General features: G+C 32.7%; 2 protein-coding genes and 1 non-coding gene across 3 annotated transcripts; 2 read left to right on the top strand and 1 right to left on the bottom strand.

The window, feature by feature from the left end:
* The first annotated feature begins 813 nt into the window (after positions 1–813).
* On the top strand, positions 814–2,790 carry LOC107483424 (probable N-acetyltransferase HLS1). Its single transcript, XM_016104044.3, has 3 exons — positions 814–1,002; positions 1,283–1,419; positions 1,854–2,790. Exons 1-3 carry the CDS (start codon positions 814–816, stop codon positions 2,788–2,790), a joined length of 1,263 nt encoding a protein of 420 aa, XP_015959530.1.
* A 1,160-nt stretch (positions 2,791–3,950) lies between these two features.
* TRNAT-UGU (transfer RNA threonine (anticodon UGU)) lies at positions 3,951–4,022 on the top strand. The gene has a single exon. It is a non-coding gene; the product is annotated as a tRNA-Thr (tRNA).
* A 2,919-nt stretch (positions 4,023–6,941) lies between these two features.
* Positions 6,942–12,647, bottom strand: LOC107483440 (FIP1[III]-like protein). The gene is made up of 9 exons (XM_016104057.3): positions 12,186–12,647; positions 11,633–11,814; positions 11,282–11,408; positions 10,974–11,039; positions 10,790–10,861; positions 10,361–10,462; positions 10,110–10,279; positions 8,328–9,972; positions 6,942–7,781 (listed from the first exon to the last, which is right to left on the bottom strand). The coding sequence occupies exons 1-9, from the start codon at positions 12,576–12,578 to the stop codon at positions 7,251–7,253; spliced, it is 3,288 nt and encodes a 1,095-aa protein (XP_015959543.1). The 5' UTR covers positions 12,579–12,647; the 3' UTR covers positions 6,942–7,250.
* Positions 12,648–15,672: the final 3,025 nt, after the last annotated feature.

Raw genomic sequence — 15,672 nt, 5'->3', positions numbered from 1 at the left:
AATAAGTTTCTAAAAGATAGAATTAAAAAAATAATTTTACAATAAAAAATTAGTTAGTATTAATTAATTAAAGAATAAAATATTATTTTTCTCCCAAATGTTTAGAGTAAGTCCTATTTGTATCTTTAATATTAAATCGTTCTATTTATATCACAAACGTTTGTAAAGATGATTCAATATTATCCTGCCATCAATTATATATCATGAGCTTTAGTTTGAGTTTTAAAAATCTCTTCTTGAAATTAGAATACAAATGTCTAAATTAGAACCGATGATCCACTCCAAAAAATAACTCATCAAAAGTTAAAACTAATTCCTGCAACATTTACATAATTGACTTTTCTAGAGACATAATTGAACCTAAACATAAATAGTGGGTACAATATTAAAATCGAACACATCTAAACGAGACCTAATTGAGAATGAATACATCCAAGTGAGAATAATTAAAAAATATAATCTGATTTGTTAATATAATTGATGTTAGGATAACATTGAATCACTTTTATAAATGTTAAGGATTCAAATAGAACGATTTAATACCTCAAACGTGGGGACAAAAACGATACTTTCCTCCTCATTAAAAGTTAATTCGATCTCTATTTTTTTTAAAAAAAATATCCTATTTATTTTATGATGTCCCTGTTAATATTAAAAGCAATGAACCAATGATGGCACTTAATGAGAATTCGTTGAGACTTGAGTGAGATCCAAATCAAGAAAGACCTAACTCTCATAATAGAAAGTCTTTTCCTTCACCTCCTTATAGATTAGCACACCCTATTTTACATCATTTAGCCAATAGAGGAAAAAATGGTTAACAGCACTACCGAGTGCAAGTTTCTTATTGTTAGGGAATTTGATAAAGAAAGGGATGTCAAGGTGGTGGAGAAGCTTGAAAGGAACTGTGAGATAGGGACCAAAAAAGGGGTCTCCATTTTCACTAACATGATGGGTGACCCTTTGTCTAGGATTAGGTTCTACCCCATCCATGTTATATTGGTATGTGTATGTACCTAATATCTTTTCATCATTTAATTAATGTAATTCCGCTGCTGATTTATTGTCCAAATTAAAATCAAAATTTTTCTTCTACCCCTTAATCAAAGTTTACATTATCTATGTTCCATACTTTGTAATCTATTTTATATATATAGTTAAAAGTAGGGTAAAAAACCTATATATCCTATGTTTACAAAGCATTATTTTATATCACGTGATTGAAAGTATACTAGACTAAACTATTTATTATTTGCTTCATAAATAATTATTATAAATGCAGGTAGCTGAACTTCTTGAAAGCAAGGAGATTGTAGGGGTAGTTAGGGGATGCATTAAGAATGTTGGGACTACTACTCCTCCTGGTTCACTCTTGAAGATGGGTTGCATCATAGGCCTTAGAGTCTCTCCTACTTACAGGTAATAATATAATTAACATCCACTTTCTTTAGTTTTAATCCGATAAATTTAACAATTTAGCTAAAAACCCTTATTAAACTTATTAATATAAAAACTTTTCAATGAAAAATAAGAAATTTGGGATGTTTTTGGTTTGCGTTTTTTTTATTTTTATTTTCAGTCTTTTTTATTTTTAAAATTTTGCAAAAAAAAAAGAGAAAATAGAAGGTAAAAATATATAATTTTATTGTTTTTATAATTTTTTTTACGAAATTCAAAAAGCAAAAAATACTAAAAATAAAAATAAAACTAAAAACATAAATCAAATACATCCTTAGATTTTCAATATATTTATTTAATAACTTTAACCAAACAAATATCTTGAACAACAATATATATATTAGGTCATGTGCATGTTGGTAAAAAATTATTTAAATTATCATTCAAATATGCAGGAGAAAAGGGGTTGCATTAAAACTTGTTACCTCACTTGAAGAATGGATGGTGAGAAATGGAGCTGAGTATTCATACCTAGCAACAGAGAAGAACAATGAAGCATCCAAAGCCCTATTTGCTCTTAAGTGCAACTATGTGAGTCTTAGCTCACTTGTCATTTTTGTTCATCCAACTAGCACTAGCACATGCCTACCAACAAAGCATATTTCTGAAAGGGATATTAAAATAGAGAAGGTGAACATAGATCAAGCAATTTCCTTGTACAAAAGAATCTTGAAAACCAAAGAATTGTATCCATTGGACATAGACACTATCCTCAAGGAGAAACTAAGTCTTGGAACATGGGTATGTTATTACAAAGATGAGGGTTGCATCAAATTGCAAAACATGGTAGATAATAATGAAGATTTTATTACAACCAATAATAATCAAACCCTAATTGGATCAACATCATCATCATGGGTAATTTTTAGCATATGGAATACTTGTGAATCTTATAAGCTTCAAATCAAGAAGTCTTCTCATCATCATCCACTAAGGTTTCTTCACACAACACTGAAACATGCAAGAGAGAAGATTATTTTCCCATGTCTTAGAATTCTAGTGAGTGAATCACTGAGTAGACCCTTTGGATTTCTCTTCCTATATGGGCTCCATGGAGAAGGAAATAACCTTGGAAATCTCATGGAATTCATATGGAGGTTCACATCAAGGTTGGGAGAAAGCATGAAAGATTGTAGAGTGGTTATCACTGAGTTAGGGCTTGGTGATCCACTTGCAAATTATGTTCCTCAGACAAATTCTATGTCTTGCATTGATGATCTTTGGTACACAAAAAGACTATCATCAATTGGACATAACAATGGAAAGGATGAAGAAATGGCTATGAAGAGATATGTAGGGAATAATGTTTTTGTTGATCCTAGAGAATTTTAGAGCTATGTATGTATTTCCCTTTCAATTTCAAGCCTAGCTACTATTAAATTGACCTAATAAATTAGATTGGTTTAACTTCTATATCTTAGCTTCATGATCTCTCTTATCAATTATGATCTAAGTTGTTAGTAGCTAGCTTAACTAAAAAAATTACATTGATGGTTAAAATCTTTAATTTACTGCCTTTTTAATTTATTGTTTTCCTATTTCTCTATTTATTTCTTTTTAATTTATATGTCATTATCATTTTCTAATCACGATTTTGTTAAGAAATTAATTTCCTTTAGAAAAAGTCTAGGGGGCCAGCAATTTTATTGTATTTTGGTCAGCATATAATCAGCAGAAAAAGGTGAGCTATTAGATGAAATCTCACACCAATCTCACACCATCAAATCATCATTGATGGCTAGTTGATGGCTACCAATCATAAATGTTGCTGGCCCCTAGCATTGCTCTTTTCTTTAATCCTACAAAATAATGAATAAGCAAAAACTAAGAGGAGGAAAGATAAATTTAAAAAAAATATTATTGATTAATTATCGACCGAAAAAAGTTAGTTATTGTTTTAATATATCCAAATATATTGGATTAAGAATGTATCAATGAATATTCTTATTTGTTATTGTGACATTTTATATATCTTTGCATTAACATATCTAAATATAATCTATATATTTAATTTAAATACATTAATATCATTGAATAATTCATAACATGAAAATATCATTGCTGAAAATAGATGTACCAATAAACCATACCTTAGACTTAGTTATGCCCTATTGACTGTATATATGCTGCCACGAAGATGTTTCAAATCAATTGAATCAATCAAGTCAATATATGTGAAAACACACACAGAAACAGCTTGTATGTAGTGATGTCAAAATTTTCGTCTCTGGTTATCATGACGTTATGACCACAACGTCGTTGTTGTATGACACAATGTAGTTACAACTCAATCATCAACTTTTTTTATTTTCAATAATTCTTTTCTATTTTAAACATTTAAAAAAAGTGCCCTTAATAAAACTAAATTAGAAATGTTTTCTTTAAAATATAAAAATTTAAAATGCTAATATTTTTCCTCTTATTGAAGAAATATTTTGAAAATTTTTATCTCTTTAATGTATAAAACAATGTAACATGATTTAATCAGAAAAGCCCCTATAGCTCAGTGGTAGAGCGTCAGTCTTGTAAACTGAAGGTCTGTAGTTCGATCCTGCATGGGGGCAATTTTTTAAATTACTTTTCTTCCATATTACGTTGTTCATTTTAGTCTAACAACTGAAATATTCACAGATCCTAAAGTTGATACTTGATAATATAAAAGCTGGACTCATAAACATGCCATTACTATATTGACCCTCACCAATATTTTTTTCTCATTGCAAGTATTTTCTCTCCAAAAATATGGAACTGAAACTGGATGCAAATTAGTAGTATTGGGTCTGTTTTATTCTCATTTAAAAGTCGGTTCTTAAGAGTTCTTGGAGCAAAATCTAAATATTGGACACTAATTTTAACTTAGAGATCGTCTAACAAGGAGAATGAATTATATTATATGTTTATATATTTTCACCGTTCATTAAACATTTTTGTGAATCTCATTTGATCCCACCTTCTGAATCAATAGTAAAACCTAAAAACCAAGACATGATAAAAAGCATATATAATCTTTAGATTGAGAGAATCTATTATGAAATAGAAATCCACTAAAATGAAAAAATTTGTAAAATAATAAAGTAAAAAACTAATTAAGTAATTATTATTAAATTTATATCTTCTATTATGTGAAAACCCCACAACTTTGATTCAAGAATAATTAAATTTTCACTTTATTATCTGAAGTTACCACCAATCTGTACTAAAGGCCAAAGTCCAATTTTTTGACTTTCCTTCTCTAATTATTCGGATTATAATGAATTGTATTCAAATCTCAAATCTTTCCATCCTCTGGAATGGGAATAGATTGGATAGTTTCCAACCTCGCAGAGGACTCAGACAAGGAGATCCAATTTCTCCTTATTTATTTGTTTTGTGAATGGAGAGATTGGCGTGCTTCATTTTCAAACAAGTTGACGAGAGTATTTGGGATGGTATGACTGTTTTTAGAGGAGGACCTAGAGTTTCTCACTTGATATTTGTCGATGACCTCCTCCTTTTTTATAAAGTGGAGAAAAATCAAATTCAGAATAATGTCGTACACACCTTGGAGTTGTTCTGCAAAGCTTTAGGTATGAAGGTTAACATTGAAAAATCCAAAACTATTTGTTTTAGAAAAATCTCTAATAGAAGGAAGGAAATGTTGTCTGGTGTTTCTCATATTCCTTTTGCTAGTGACCTAGGCAAATACTTGGGGTGAACCTTAATCATCCTCGAGTTGCTAGGTCTGTTTTTTCGAACTCTTTGAGAAGATCAAGAATAGGCTGGCTAGTTGGAAAGGTCGACTCCTTAACAGAGCAGGCAGGCTTTGCTTAATTAAATCTATTGCTTCTTCTCTACCTATTTACCAGATGCAAGTGACTCTTTTTCCTACTTCGATTTGTCAAAAGATTAATTCTGTGCTTAGACAATTCTTGTGGAAGGGAAAGGTGGGGGAGCGTTGCTTAAGCTTGGTCAAGTGGAGCAAAGTTGTCACTCCAAAAAAATATGGAGGTTTAGGAATTAGAGATACTCAATGTGTGAATTTTGATTTATTGGAAAAAATTATTTGGCAATTACTGGATAATAAAGATAAGCTTTGGGTAAGGATTATGTTGGCAAAATATTTATCTAGGGGTTCTTGCTTTTCATCCAATTTTTCTAATAATGTTTCAAGCACTTGGCGAGCAATTTATAATACAATCGAAAAATTTCGTGATAGTTTTGAATGGTGTATAGGCAGGATGTCTCAATCCTTTTGGTATCATGCTTGGTGACCATCTGGAATGCTAGCTCCTTTGGTTCTTTTTGTGCACATTTCTGATTCTCTCTTGAAACTAGAAGATGTCTGGCACCATGGACATTAGCGGTGGGATATGCTTTGCATAATGATTCCGGAAGAAATTAAAGTTGATTTGATGCTCTTTGATCCTATCAAGCAAGCAGGAGATAAAACAGGTTGGTTTTGGACAAACTCAAATACTCTTACCTACTCGACTAAAAGCGGGTATGAGTGGCTATTGAAAAGAAATTTGGCTTGAATGATAATGAAAATTGGCTTTGGCTTTGGCGCTTGAGAATATCGGAGAAGATAAAGTGTTTGTTCTGCCTTTGCCTCAACAACAGAGTTCCCACAGCTAGCTACCGGTTTCAAAGAGGTCTTGCTACTTCTGATTTTTGTCAGAGATGTTATCTTGTTCTAGAGGATATTGAACATTGCTTTAGGACTTGCCAAAAAGCTCGTCAGATTTGGATTAGCTTAAACTTGGGAATGACCACTGTAGATTCTGGTTTGGATTTTGTGTATTGGATTCAGTCTAACCTCAACAAAAATGAGTTCCTCTTTGCAGCGGCCTTTTGGTGGATTTGGAGAAATAGGAACAATGATATCTTCCATCAAGATGATCCATGGAGTAGGGAAAAAATTGTTCACTTGGCTAAACATGCTGCTCGAGATTTCTCCAATATCATTACCACCCAAAAACATATTACTCCTTCCTCTTTGCAATATAACCGGGAACCACCTCCGATGAATGTTTATAAAGTGAACTGCGATGCAAGCGTTTTGAAAATGGGCAATTAGCTTACTTTGGGTGTATTATCAGAGACAGCATGGGAATTTGGATAAAAGGTTGTTCTGCCAGTATGCCTCTTTCTAGTGTTCTCTATTGTGAGATTCATGCTATTTGGAGAGAGCTTGTTATGCCTTGGGATTGCGAGTACAAAGAGGTCATATGTGAAACTGATAATCTTGATGCGTTTCTTCTTGTTTCACGAGATACAACGAACATGATTAAGACTGACTTTGATCTGCTTGATAAAATTAAAGATATGCTAAGTGTACTTGAAGTGGTTGCTGCCCCCTAATAGTTTAGATATTATTATTAGAGAAAGTCCTACTCTTTCTTATAGGTCCTTTTTCTTTATGTTATTTCCAGCCACTAAAAAAAAGCCAAAGCCCAACCACGTTACCCTTACAGCATACTATCTTAGCATGTAGCCAGAGTATATACTATCACAAAATCTGGAACGTCCAAAACTGGAATTTGATTACATTATAAATGTCAGGGTTGGTTATTTACAATCTTAATCTTCACAATCACAATACAGTGCTCAAAAAACAAATAAACAAGACTATAGGCCAATCAGGCCTTATTCCAAAGCAAGACAATAACGTTTGCAATCTCAATTTTGTCAAGGAATAAAAAAATCTAGACCTGAGCTTCTGTGAATTATCAAAGTTCCCTCATAGTAGCTGTCTCTCACCTTCATCAAATCTTGAAGGAAAGACTCAAAAAGCCTCAGAAAAAATGTAAGAATTAACTGCCAAGCCAGCTCCTCTTTCGAGCCGGCCTATGTTGCTTCATTTCACCTGTATCGACTGCCGAGTCATTGTTGATAACTGAACTCTCTTCTGCTTTGGTAGAGATTGGCTGCTTAAACCGCTCCCTGCGCTTCTCCATCTTCGCCAATGTATCAAGAATCCTTTGGCTGTCATAACCACCTATTAGATGGACAGCATTATTTTCATTTTTTGACCGTCCCTTCCTCGCAGTTTCAGTGAGTGCTGCAACTTCAGAAACATCTCTTCTGGATGTAGAAGCCTCTAAGCATGGTTCTTCCATTACAATCTGACCCTCCTCAATGTCCGAGCAGTCCTTGTGCCCTTTGTCCGGAATGTTCTGAAGTGATTTCTTGTTTCTGTGGTTGCTCTCACATTTTGAGGTGCTCAGTTTGATGGTCCTGTGACGAAATTCTTCAGAACCCACCAAAGCTCTCCGCTTCTTAGCCATTCCCTGGTTCACTGATTCAAGCATATCCTTGTGTGAGACTCTGGAACTTGAGAGAGACTGCAGAATCAATCATGAGTCCACATCACAAATTTATAATCAAACCATACACCTTGAGAATATCAATTCTCTAACCAATAATAACAGTAAGAAAGATGATGATGATGATGATAATTTTGGACACATGCGGTATAATATATCAAATAAATACGGTGTGATAAATTTCAGTAGCAGATTAAAGTAACAGAACCCTAAAGTGACAGCATATAAGTAAGGGTATTAACCACCCAAGCAATCATAGGCTTAGTCCTTGCGAGTTTGAGATAAGGGTTCAATCCCTGTTCACGTGCTTGTAACGACTAATCTTCTTTGGAAGAGACTAATAATGACTTCTAGGAACTCAACCACAACATTATGATAGGGAATAAGTTCAAATCATAAAACAATAACAAGAAAAATAGTAGTAAAGAATTAACATAACACAGTAAATAAGCAAAAGAGTGAAGACAGTAGTATAGTAAGCATTGAACCAATCAAGTTTGGAAAAGAAAATGAGCCCAACAGATGTTTAGTACAGATCCTTGACCATAATTTCCCCAACTTTACCTTTCCTTCCTCACTAACAAGATGTAATGATTTCCTATATCTGGGCACGGCTTGCCAACATTTACCCCTGTCCATGATTTTAGATCTACCATTTAAACAATTCTCACTACTTCTCGGCATATTTAGTTGATGCTGCTGAAATTCTATACCACCCAATTGCACCTTAGCATGCAAAGAGGTTGTATGAATTTCATGATGCTTAAAAGTATTTTCATCTTCAATCCAATTAAGGACCTCAGAAGGGGACCTGTAACACTGATACTCTTCTGCTGGGTCAATCATGAAATCTTCATCCTCAACAGCATCAGTATAACCATAAGACCCTCTGTTGTTTCTAGCATGTTCATATCTTCTAGAAACCTCCAATTTTTCAGTTACTCTAGTGCCATATGCATAGTTTCGCATGGAAGTTGCATATGATTGTCTACATTCCCTTCTTTTTTTCGAAATCTGATGATGTTTGTATTTCTGAGAGTAATCTTCCCTTTTCCCAGGCCACAAGTTATCCAAATCTAAAGGTCTGTCACAATGTCTATCCCTTCGAGCAGATCTTCTAGGATCTATATCAATATCTGAGAACGACTCTTCATGTCTATTATTTAAAGATTCCATATTTCTCTCAGAATATGGAGATATTCTATAGCTTGTGTTTAGAAACTCTAACTCATATTCATCAAGATCATCACTGTAGTATCTGTCTCCAAAACGGTCATTCATTCTTCTTCTATGAGCACCTCTCTCCTCATCACGAAAGGATGAATGTTTTCGAGGAAACTGCCTTAACTCCCAACAAGAGTGAGGACTTAGGTCATCAGCATAGTACTCCAAATCAGCATCATGCCATTTTCTCTCTCTTCCTTCATCATCTGCCATAGGAGATCTCGATTCAAAAAAATAATCCCTCTCATTTTCATATTTTCTGTCATATTGGTTTGTCTTCTCCCGAAAGATTTCTCGATCATCCCGATATGAATATTTAGTGTGCAGAGTTTGAAGAAGGTTGTTGTTAACCTTTTCTCTGCCATAATAGAAGGATTGTTTTGTTTCCCTGTCATATCTTCTTTTACGACTAGCAAAACCTGGCGCTCGTTCTTTACAAATGTCATAATCAATAAATTGATTTCCAAACAGAGACAGATCCCTTGCACTATAACTGGGGATAGAGGAAGAATCATTATCATATTCGATGGGATAATTCAGACTAGAACCACGCCACTGTCTACCATTTTGACGCCTGCATTCCTTTTGAAATGGGCGTTTATTTCTTGAATAGTAAGTTACATTTGGTGGTCTTCTGTCCAAATTGTTGCCTTTTGAGTTCTTACGATGAACTGGCAAGGAGTTCTTCAAGCTAATGTCAGAATTCACTGATTGCCTTCTCAAAGGGATATGACTTTTCTCATTATCAACATGCACACTATTTTCTGTTGCCTCAGAATCGCTATCAGTATAGGAAGTCAGACTGAGCTCTTGATCACCAAGTGACAATTCTGATTCAATCCAGCATGGATCAGCACTATATGTGTCTATGGCAATGCCTTGCTCGGATTTCATTTCTCCCCCTGGAACTTGTGCAGCATCATTTGAATGTTTGTCTACTTCATCCTGAAGTTCATGTTCATCTACTTCAGGAATCAGCCCAGTTCTGTGAAAGTCATAGTCCAGGTAAGATTAGTGAAGCTGATACAACAAGTCCAATTCACTAAATAATGCGACTTCAAGTAATCACAAGGAACTTTAATGGAATCATCAGTCAGATCTAATATCAAATAAATAGCACACCTTTCTTGAACTGATTTTTTCACAGCTTCCAACTGATCCTCAGACACATCGAGTTCACCAGAAGTGAGAATTTTGTTATCAACTAGAGCAGGTTCCCCTTCTAATGATGCATCCATTACAGTGCTATTCCCAGAACGGGAGCAATCATCAGAGGACTCATGCACCTTGATCTGCTCAAACCAAACATAATTACTACAAAGACACGAGACAGTTAGAGCAAAAGAATTGTAGTAAACTTAGTGAGACCTCACCTGTATAATGACATCAGAATCCTGATTGCGTGGGCGCTTTACATCCATTGATGGTTTGCGTTCAATCATATTATCCTCAACCTGAATTGCTCTGCCTTTTGGCTGAGTTACCAAATGTTAATCAGTACCAACGTCCAGCTTCATATATTGAAAAAATAACTTGAAACTAATATCGTGGCATAAATATAAGTGCAGCTGTTTAAAATCTTAAGTTATAGAGAATAGATAAAAATGGGAGGAAAACTGGAAAAGAAGCTCTGCATCGGAATAGGGAGATGCTTTTCAAACCATTGACCCAATGCTCCTCTTTATGTTAATAATGCACTAGTGCAGACTGTGTAGTACAACACAAGACACCTCATACATGGCTCCTATCACCTGAATAACCTTAAAATTCTAATAATGGCCAAGTAATTATCACAAGCATACCAATTCAAATTCGGATGAAGGGGAAAGTGCACTCCCAGACACAACTTCATCAATTTGCTGACTCATGGCTTCCTGAAATATGTTGTAGTCAGCAAGAAAGTACAAAAGAAATTACCATGAAAGCTTAAATTATAACCCAAATTTTTTATTGTTCTTTCACAACAAGTACATCAGACTTACACACCTGAGTCAGCTTTAAAGATTCATCACCGGAAATACCTGTTCCCATAGTTGTTTGCGAAAGTTGCTCCTGCATGCAGTTTAAGTTTAGGTTATGGTCAGCTAAGTTTCATTAGATCCTCTGGGTTAAATGTCAATGATAGCAATACTAAAACATTAAACAAACAACCTAAAGAGTAGTACCAAAATCAAGTAGCTTCAGTATTGCGAGCTATAGAAATGGATAAAATATGAGAATTAAAGGCAAGTATGCAGCATCACATAAAAACTATAAGGTAACATTTTTGCACAGTAATATAGTAATATACGCACCAATGAAGCACAATATAGCTTCCATGTATTCTCATTAAAACCAAAGTTGAAATAATCTGTTATGTCAGCTCCGGGAACCCTCCACGATTTCTCTGGAAACATCTCAATGTTCACATCGAATATACTCCTGCAGTGGATGAGAGAATTCAGGACAGTAGATAATATATGTGAAAGCTCACTATGTCCAACATACCTAATATCACTCTGTGCTCAAAGAATCACATAAATCTATGACGATAAGCTTACTTGCTACAAATTTCATATACCAAAGCAATTAAAACGCCATAAAAAATGCTACAGAATTAATTGAGGCGCGCATGAACTACATGTCAAAATGCATAATACACTGACCAGTACCAAGGTAGAACCGATCCATATCCATATTGAACCCCCTTAGGATTTGGTGTGGCACAAATTCGAGTAACATGAGAGGAACTTGATGGAAGGTTCTGCAAACATGTATCGCCATTCCGCCAGCTTTTGCTCAAGGAAGAACCGATCCCCAGCGATATCAATCCTTGATTCCTTGTATACTACAAAGCACAGACACAATACACAACAAACCAAAATCTATTAGAAACATCAAATTAACCACTTCTCATTTTCAAAAATACTGCCACAAGACCAAAATAGAAAAAATTTGACAGAAAAAGAAAAAAGTAGGACTTCAATTGAAAATAACATATTAGAAAATAATGAAAAATGAAAATCAATGACTCCATTATTAATCGAATCTATGTGTTTTAACTAAAAGAAAATGCTTATTCATTACCGTATCCAATCCAATTCAACACAAAATTATCATAAAGTAACAGCAATTCAGCTTCCGAACTTGGAACGAAATGACAAACAAACCATCAAAATTAACAACTTTCAAACATGTATAGAGGATTGAAGAACGAACCTTACGACGAAAAAACAAGGAACCGTATCCACCTCTGACCCCATTCTTACTCAGAAATTCGGACCTATCCTCCAATCGCTCACCACCACCACCATCGCCGCCACCTTCACCACCGCAATCATCATCCACGTCATCAGAACGAGCAACAGGTGGAAGACCGTTGCAAACGCCTTCGTCGTCGTTCAAGACAATGTTCAATCCGTCGTCGTCGTCACTGTCACTCAAGGCAACGCAACCGCCGTCACCGTTACCGTTAGAATTGGGCGGTTGCTGTCGCTGTTGCTGCTGCTGCTGCTGCTGCTGAATGAAGAGGTCTGTGGTTGGAGCGAGAGGTGGAAGTTCCACGTCAGCATAGAGTTCTCCGAAATCGTCATCGTCATCGAAAGCTTCCATTTGCGTTTTGTGTTAGTAGCTAAGTTGGTTCCTTTCCTCCATTTTCTTCAACAAAATATCTTTCTTGCCCAAAACCCTTACAAGTCACTCAGTGTAAAGTGTTAAACCCTAACTGCTTTTTTTAACTCTTATTTTTACATTTTTAATTTTTAATTTTTCGTTTTTTCCCCTGCATGTTGTTGAAAAATTATTTGTAAATATTTGTCATAAAATTAAGTATGATTGTGTATCATTACACATAGCAAAAATGATAAATAAGTCTTGATTTTTTAAGTTTTTAACAAATATATTTTTGATGAAATTTAAATACAAAAAAATTTTTGATTTTTATAAATGAAAGACAATTTCATTCTTTCGTTTATTTACCTCTCACAAATCAAACATAATTGATTGACGTAATTATAACAGTGTTTAAGTGTTCGTTATGATACCACATTGAAAGGAGGCTAAAATTTGTATGATAAAAAGATCCCTAGTAACAACAAACGATGTTGTTTTGTAAATTTTAAATTTTTTATTAAAAACTCTTTCGAAAAATATAAATTACCATATATTGCCCTAAACTCTTCACAAAAATCAGAATTTCTTTCTCTCTAAAACGAAAATGAAGTACCATCGAAAAAGGTGGAGTAGGAGAAATATGGAGTAGGAGAAATAAAACTGGTTGTTGTAGTAGTTCAGTCATCAAGCAAGGTAAGCAAATTCCTAACCTTTTTATTTTTTTGCGTTAGGGTTTCATATAGTGTAAGGTGCGATGAATATAAATGTCTATTAAGTTCTCTACTTTGCTTTATGTTTGAGTTTTGTTGAGAATAGTTATTGTCTCCTCATATCAAAGGTTTTTGAAATTTTGAAGTTTGTGATTTGATTTGATTTTTGTTAAAAAAATTTAGATGGCTGAAAGATTTGTAATTCCTGTTTTTCACTATGGAAAAATTTTTGTAAGGAATGGTGATAGGAATCTTGTTTATGTGAATGAAAAAGTAAAAAAAATTTTAAAAATAGACATAGATTTTATCAACTTTGATGATTTGGTAAAGTTGTTTGAAAATTTAGGATATCCTAGCTACAAGACAATATATTAGTTTGATGTTACAGCGAGTGATATTGAATCTGAACTTCATAATAGGGGATAATGAGATTTGTAAATTGTGTGACAATTTGATTAAAAAATAAAAAAATATGAATTTTACATTTATTTTGATCATCTTATCAATGAACTTGAGTATATAGAGAAAGCAGGAATCGAAAATGCATAAATTAGGAATGTAAAGACTTGGCCAACAAAGAAGCGGAATGAAAGAAATTGAAAATGTTGATTGTACAGAACTTGATAACATCTGTGATAATCTGATGGCATCATTCTTTGATAACAGCTATGAGAGCACCTAGGATGAACCTTACAAATCTCCACCTCCAGAGTATGATGATGACAGTGATAATGAGGAGAGCAGTGGAATAGAAAAGCGTACCAAAAAGAAGAGAAATATGGCTTACAAGGAGAAAAAAATGATGGTACCAAAGAAAAAAGTGAAAGAGAACAATAAAGATCCATTAAAAAGAAAGGATGCACAAAAAAAAATAGATCAAATATTACTAAAAAATAATCCAATGTACAACTAAATATTCGGCTCAGTGTAGATAAAAAAGATGGGCCTTCTTTGCAAACTGGTGGACCTAGTAATAAGTCTACTATACATTCAAATTTCACTGATTTAGAATATAACTATGAATACTATTTAGAGAATTTGCATACCCGTGTTTATTCTAATGAAAAAACTAAAAAGTAGAGCGCTGATTTAAGTTCAATGATTTGTGAGAGGGAAATGGACGGAGAGATAAAATTATTTTTTGTTTATAAAAGTCAAAAAATTTTTTGTATTTAAATTTTGTTAAAATGTATTTATAAAAAATTTAAAAGATCAAAGATTTATCAATTTTTTTTAATAGATATCTTAATTTTTTATTAATTTTTTTTCATCTATCTGTATAACCACTGTAATGCATGAAAAAGATTAAGAATTTTAAATATAAATTAATTTATTGTAATAATTATATTTAATTTATAAAAATTATTTTAAGTACTAATGTCCGATACATGATATTTAACTTAGTCAGAATTTATTAATTATATCTTTTTTGTTAAATATATTTTTTGTCTTTATTATTCGAAAATAATTTCAATTTTAGTCCAACTAGTTTTCAATTTTATGTTTAGATTAAAAAAATAATAAAATTAGCTATCCTAAATTTATTAATTTTATCAATTACTTTTTAATAATTTTACTAACTATAGAAACTATCATTCATTATGCATTAATAGCTATAATTTTCAACTATGAAATATTTCTTTTTCTGTGAAATGAAATAATTTCGATATATTATATACATACTATTAATTCGGATATAATAAGCAAATATGGATAATTGAATTGTAAAAACATAGTTCAGAAAATGATAATACTAAGGAGAAAAAAATAGTCAAAATTTATTTATTTTTGGTTAATTTTTTTTATTATCAAATATTTTCGCTCAAAAAAATAATGTCATTTTGAATCTTTCTAAATAAATAAGAAACTCACTTTTAGAGGAAAAAACACAAAAAAAAAATTAATGATATTTTAACATTAATAATATAGAAAGATATCATCTTTTGCCAGAGTGAAAATATAAAAAAGTCGAATAGATTCTTTAACTTATTCAAATTCACTATAAAAAAATAATGAAAGAAACAAATTAATAGCAATTATATAAATAAAAGTATAATAAAAAATATTAATTCCTATGATATCTGTTGACCAATAGTCAATGCTTAATTTTTATCCGTTTCAGAATTTATCTTTCGATTGTTAAGAGACCCCTACCATAAAATCTACTATACATGTTGCTCTTAACTATATTTTAATTAGAGAAATATGGATACGGTAATACATGTCTATTATTTATTTTGTGTGACACAGATTTTTTAATGAACATAATAGTATATACACAAAATACATATCTTCAATATTACAATGCATAAGACACAAAATGTGATCTTTTATCCTTAACTATATTTTAGATTATCCATGTTGTCCTTATTTTCCTTTTATCA

The sequence above is a fragment of the Arachis duranensis genome, chromosome 4, assembly GCF_000817695.3.
Source record: "Arachis duranensis cultivar V14167 chromosome 4, aradu.V14167.gnm2.J7QH, whole genome shotgun sequence".
NCBI lineage: Eukaryota > Viridiplantae > Streptophyta > Magnoliopsida > Fabales > Fabaceae > Arachis > Arachis duranensis.
This window is presented reverse-complemented; position numbering and strand designations above follow the sequence as displayed.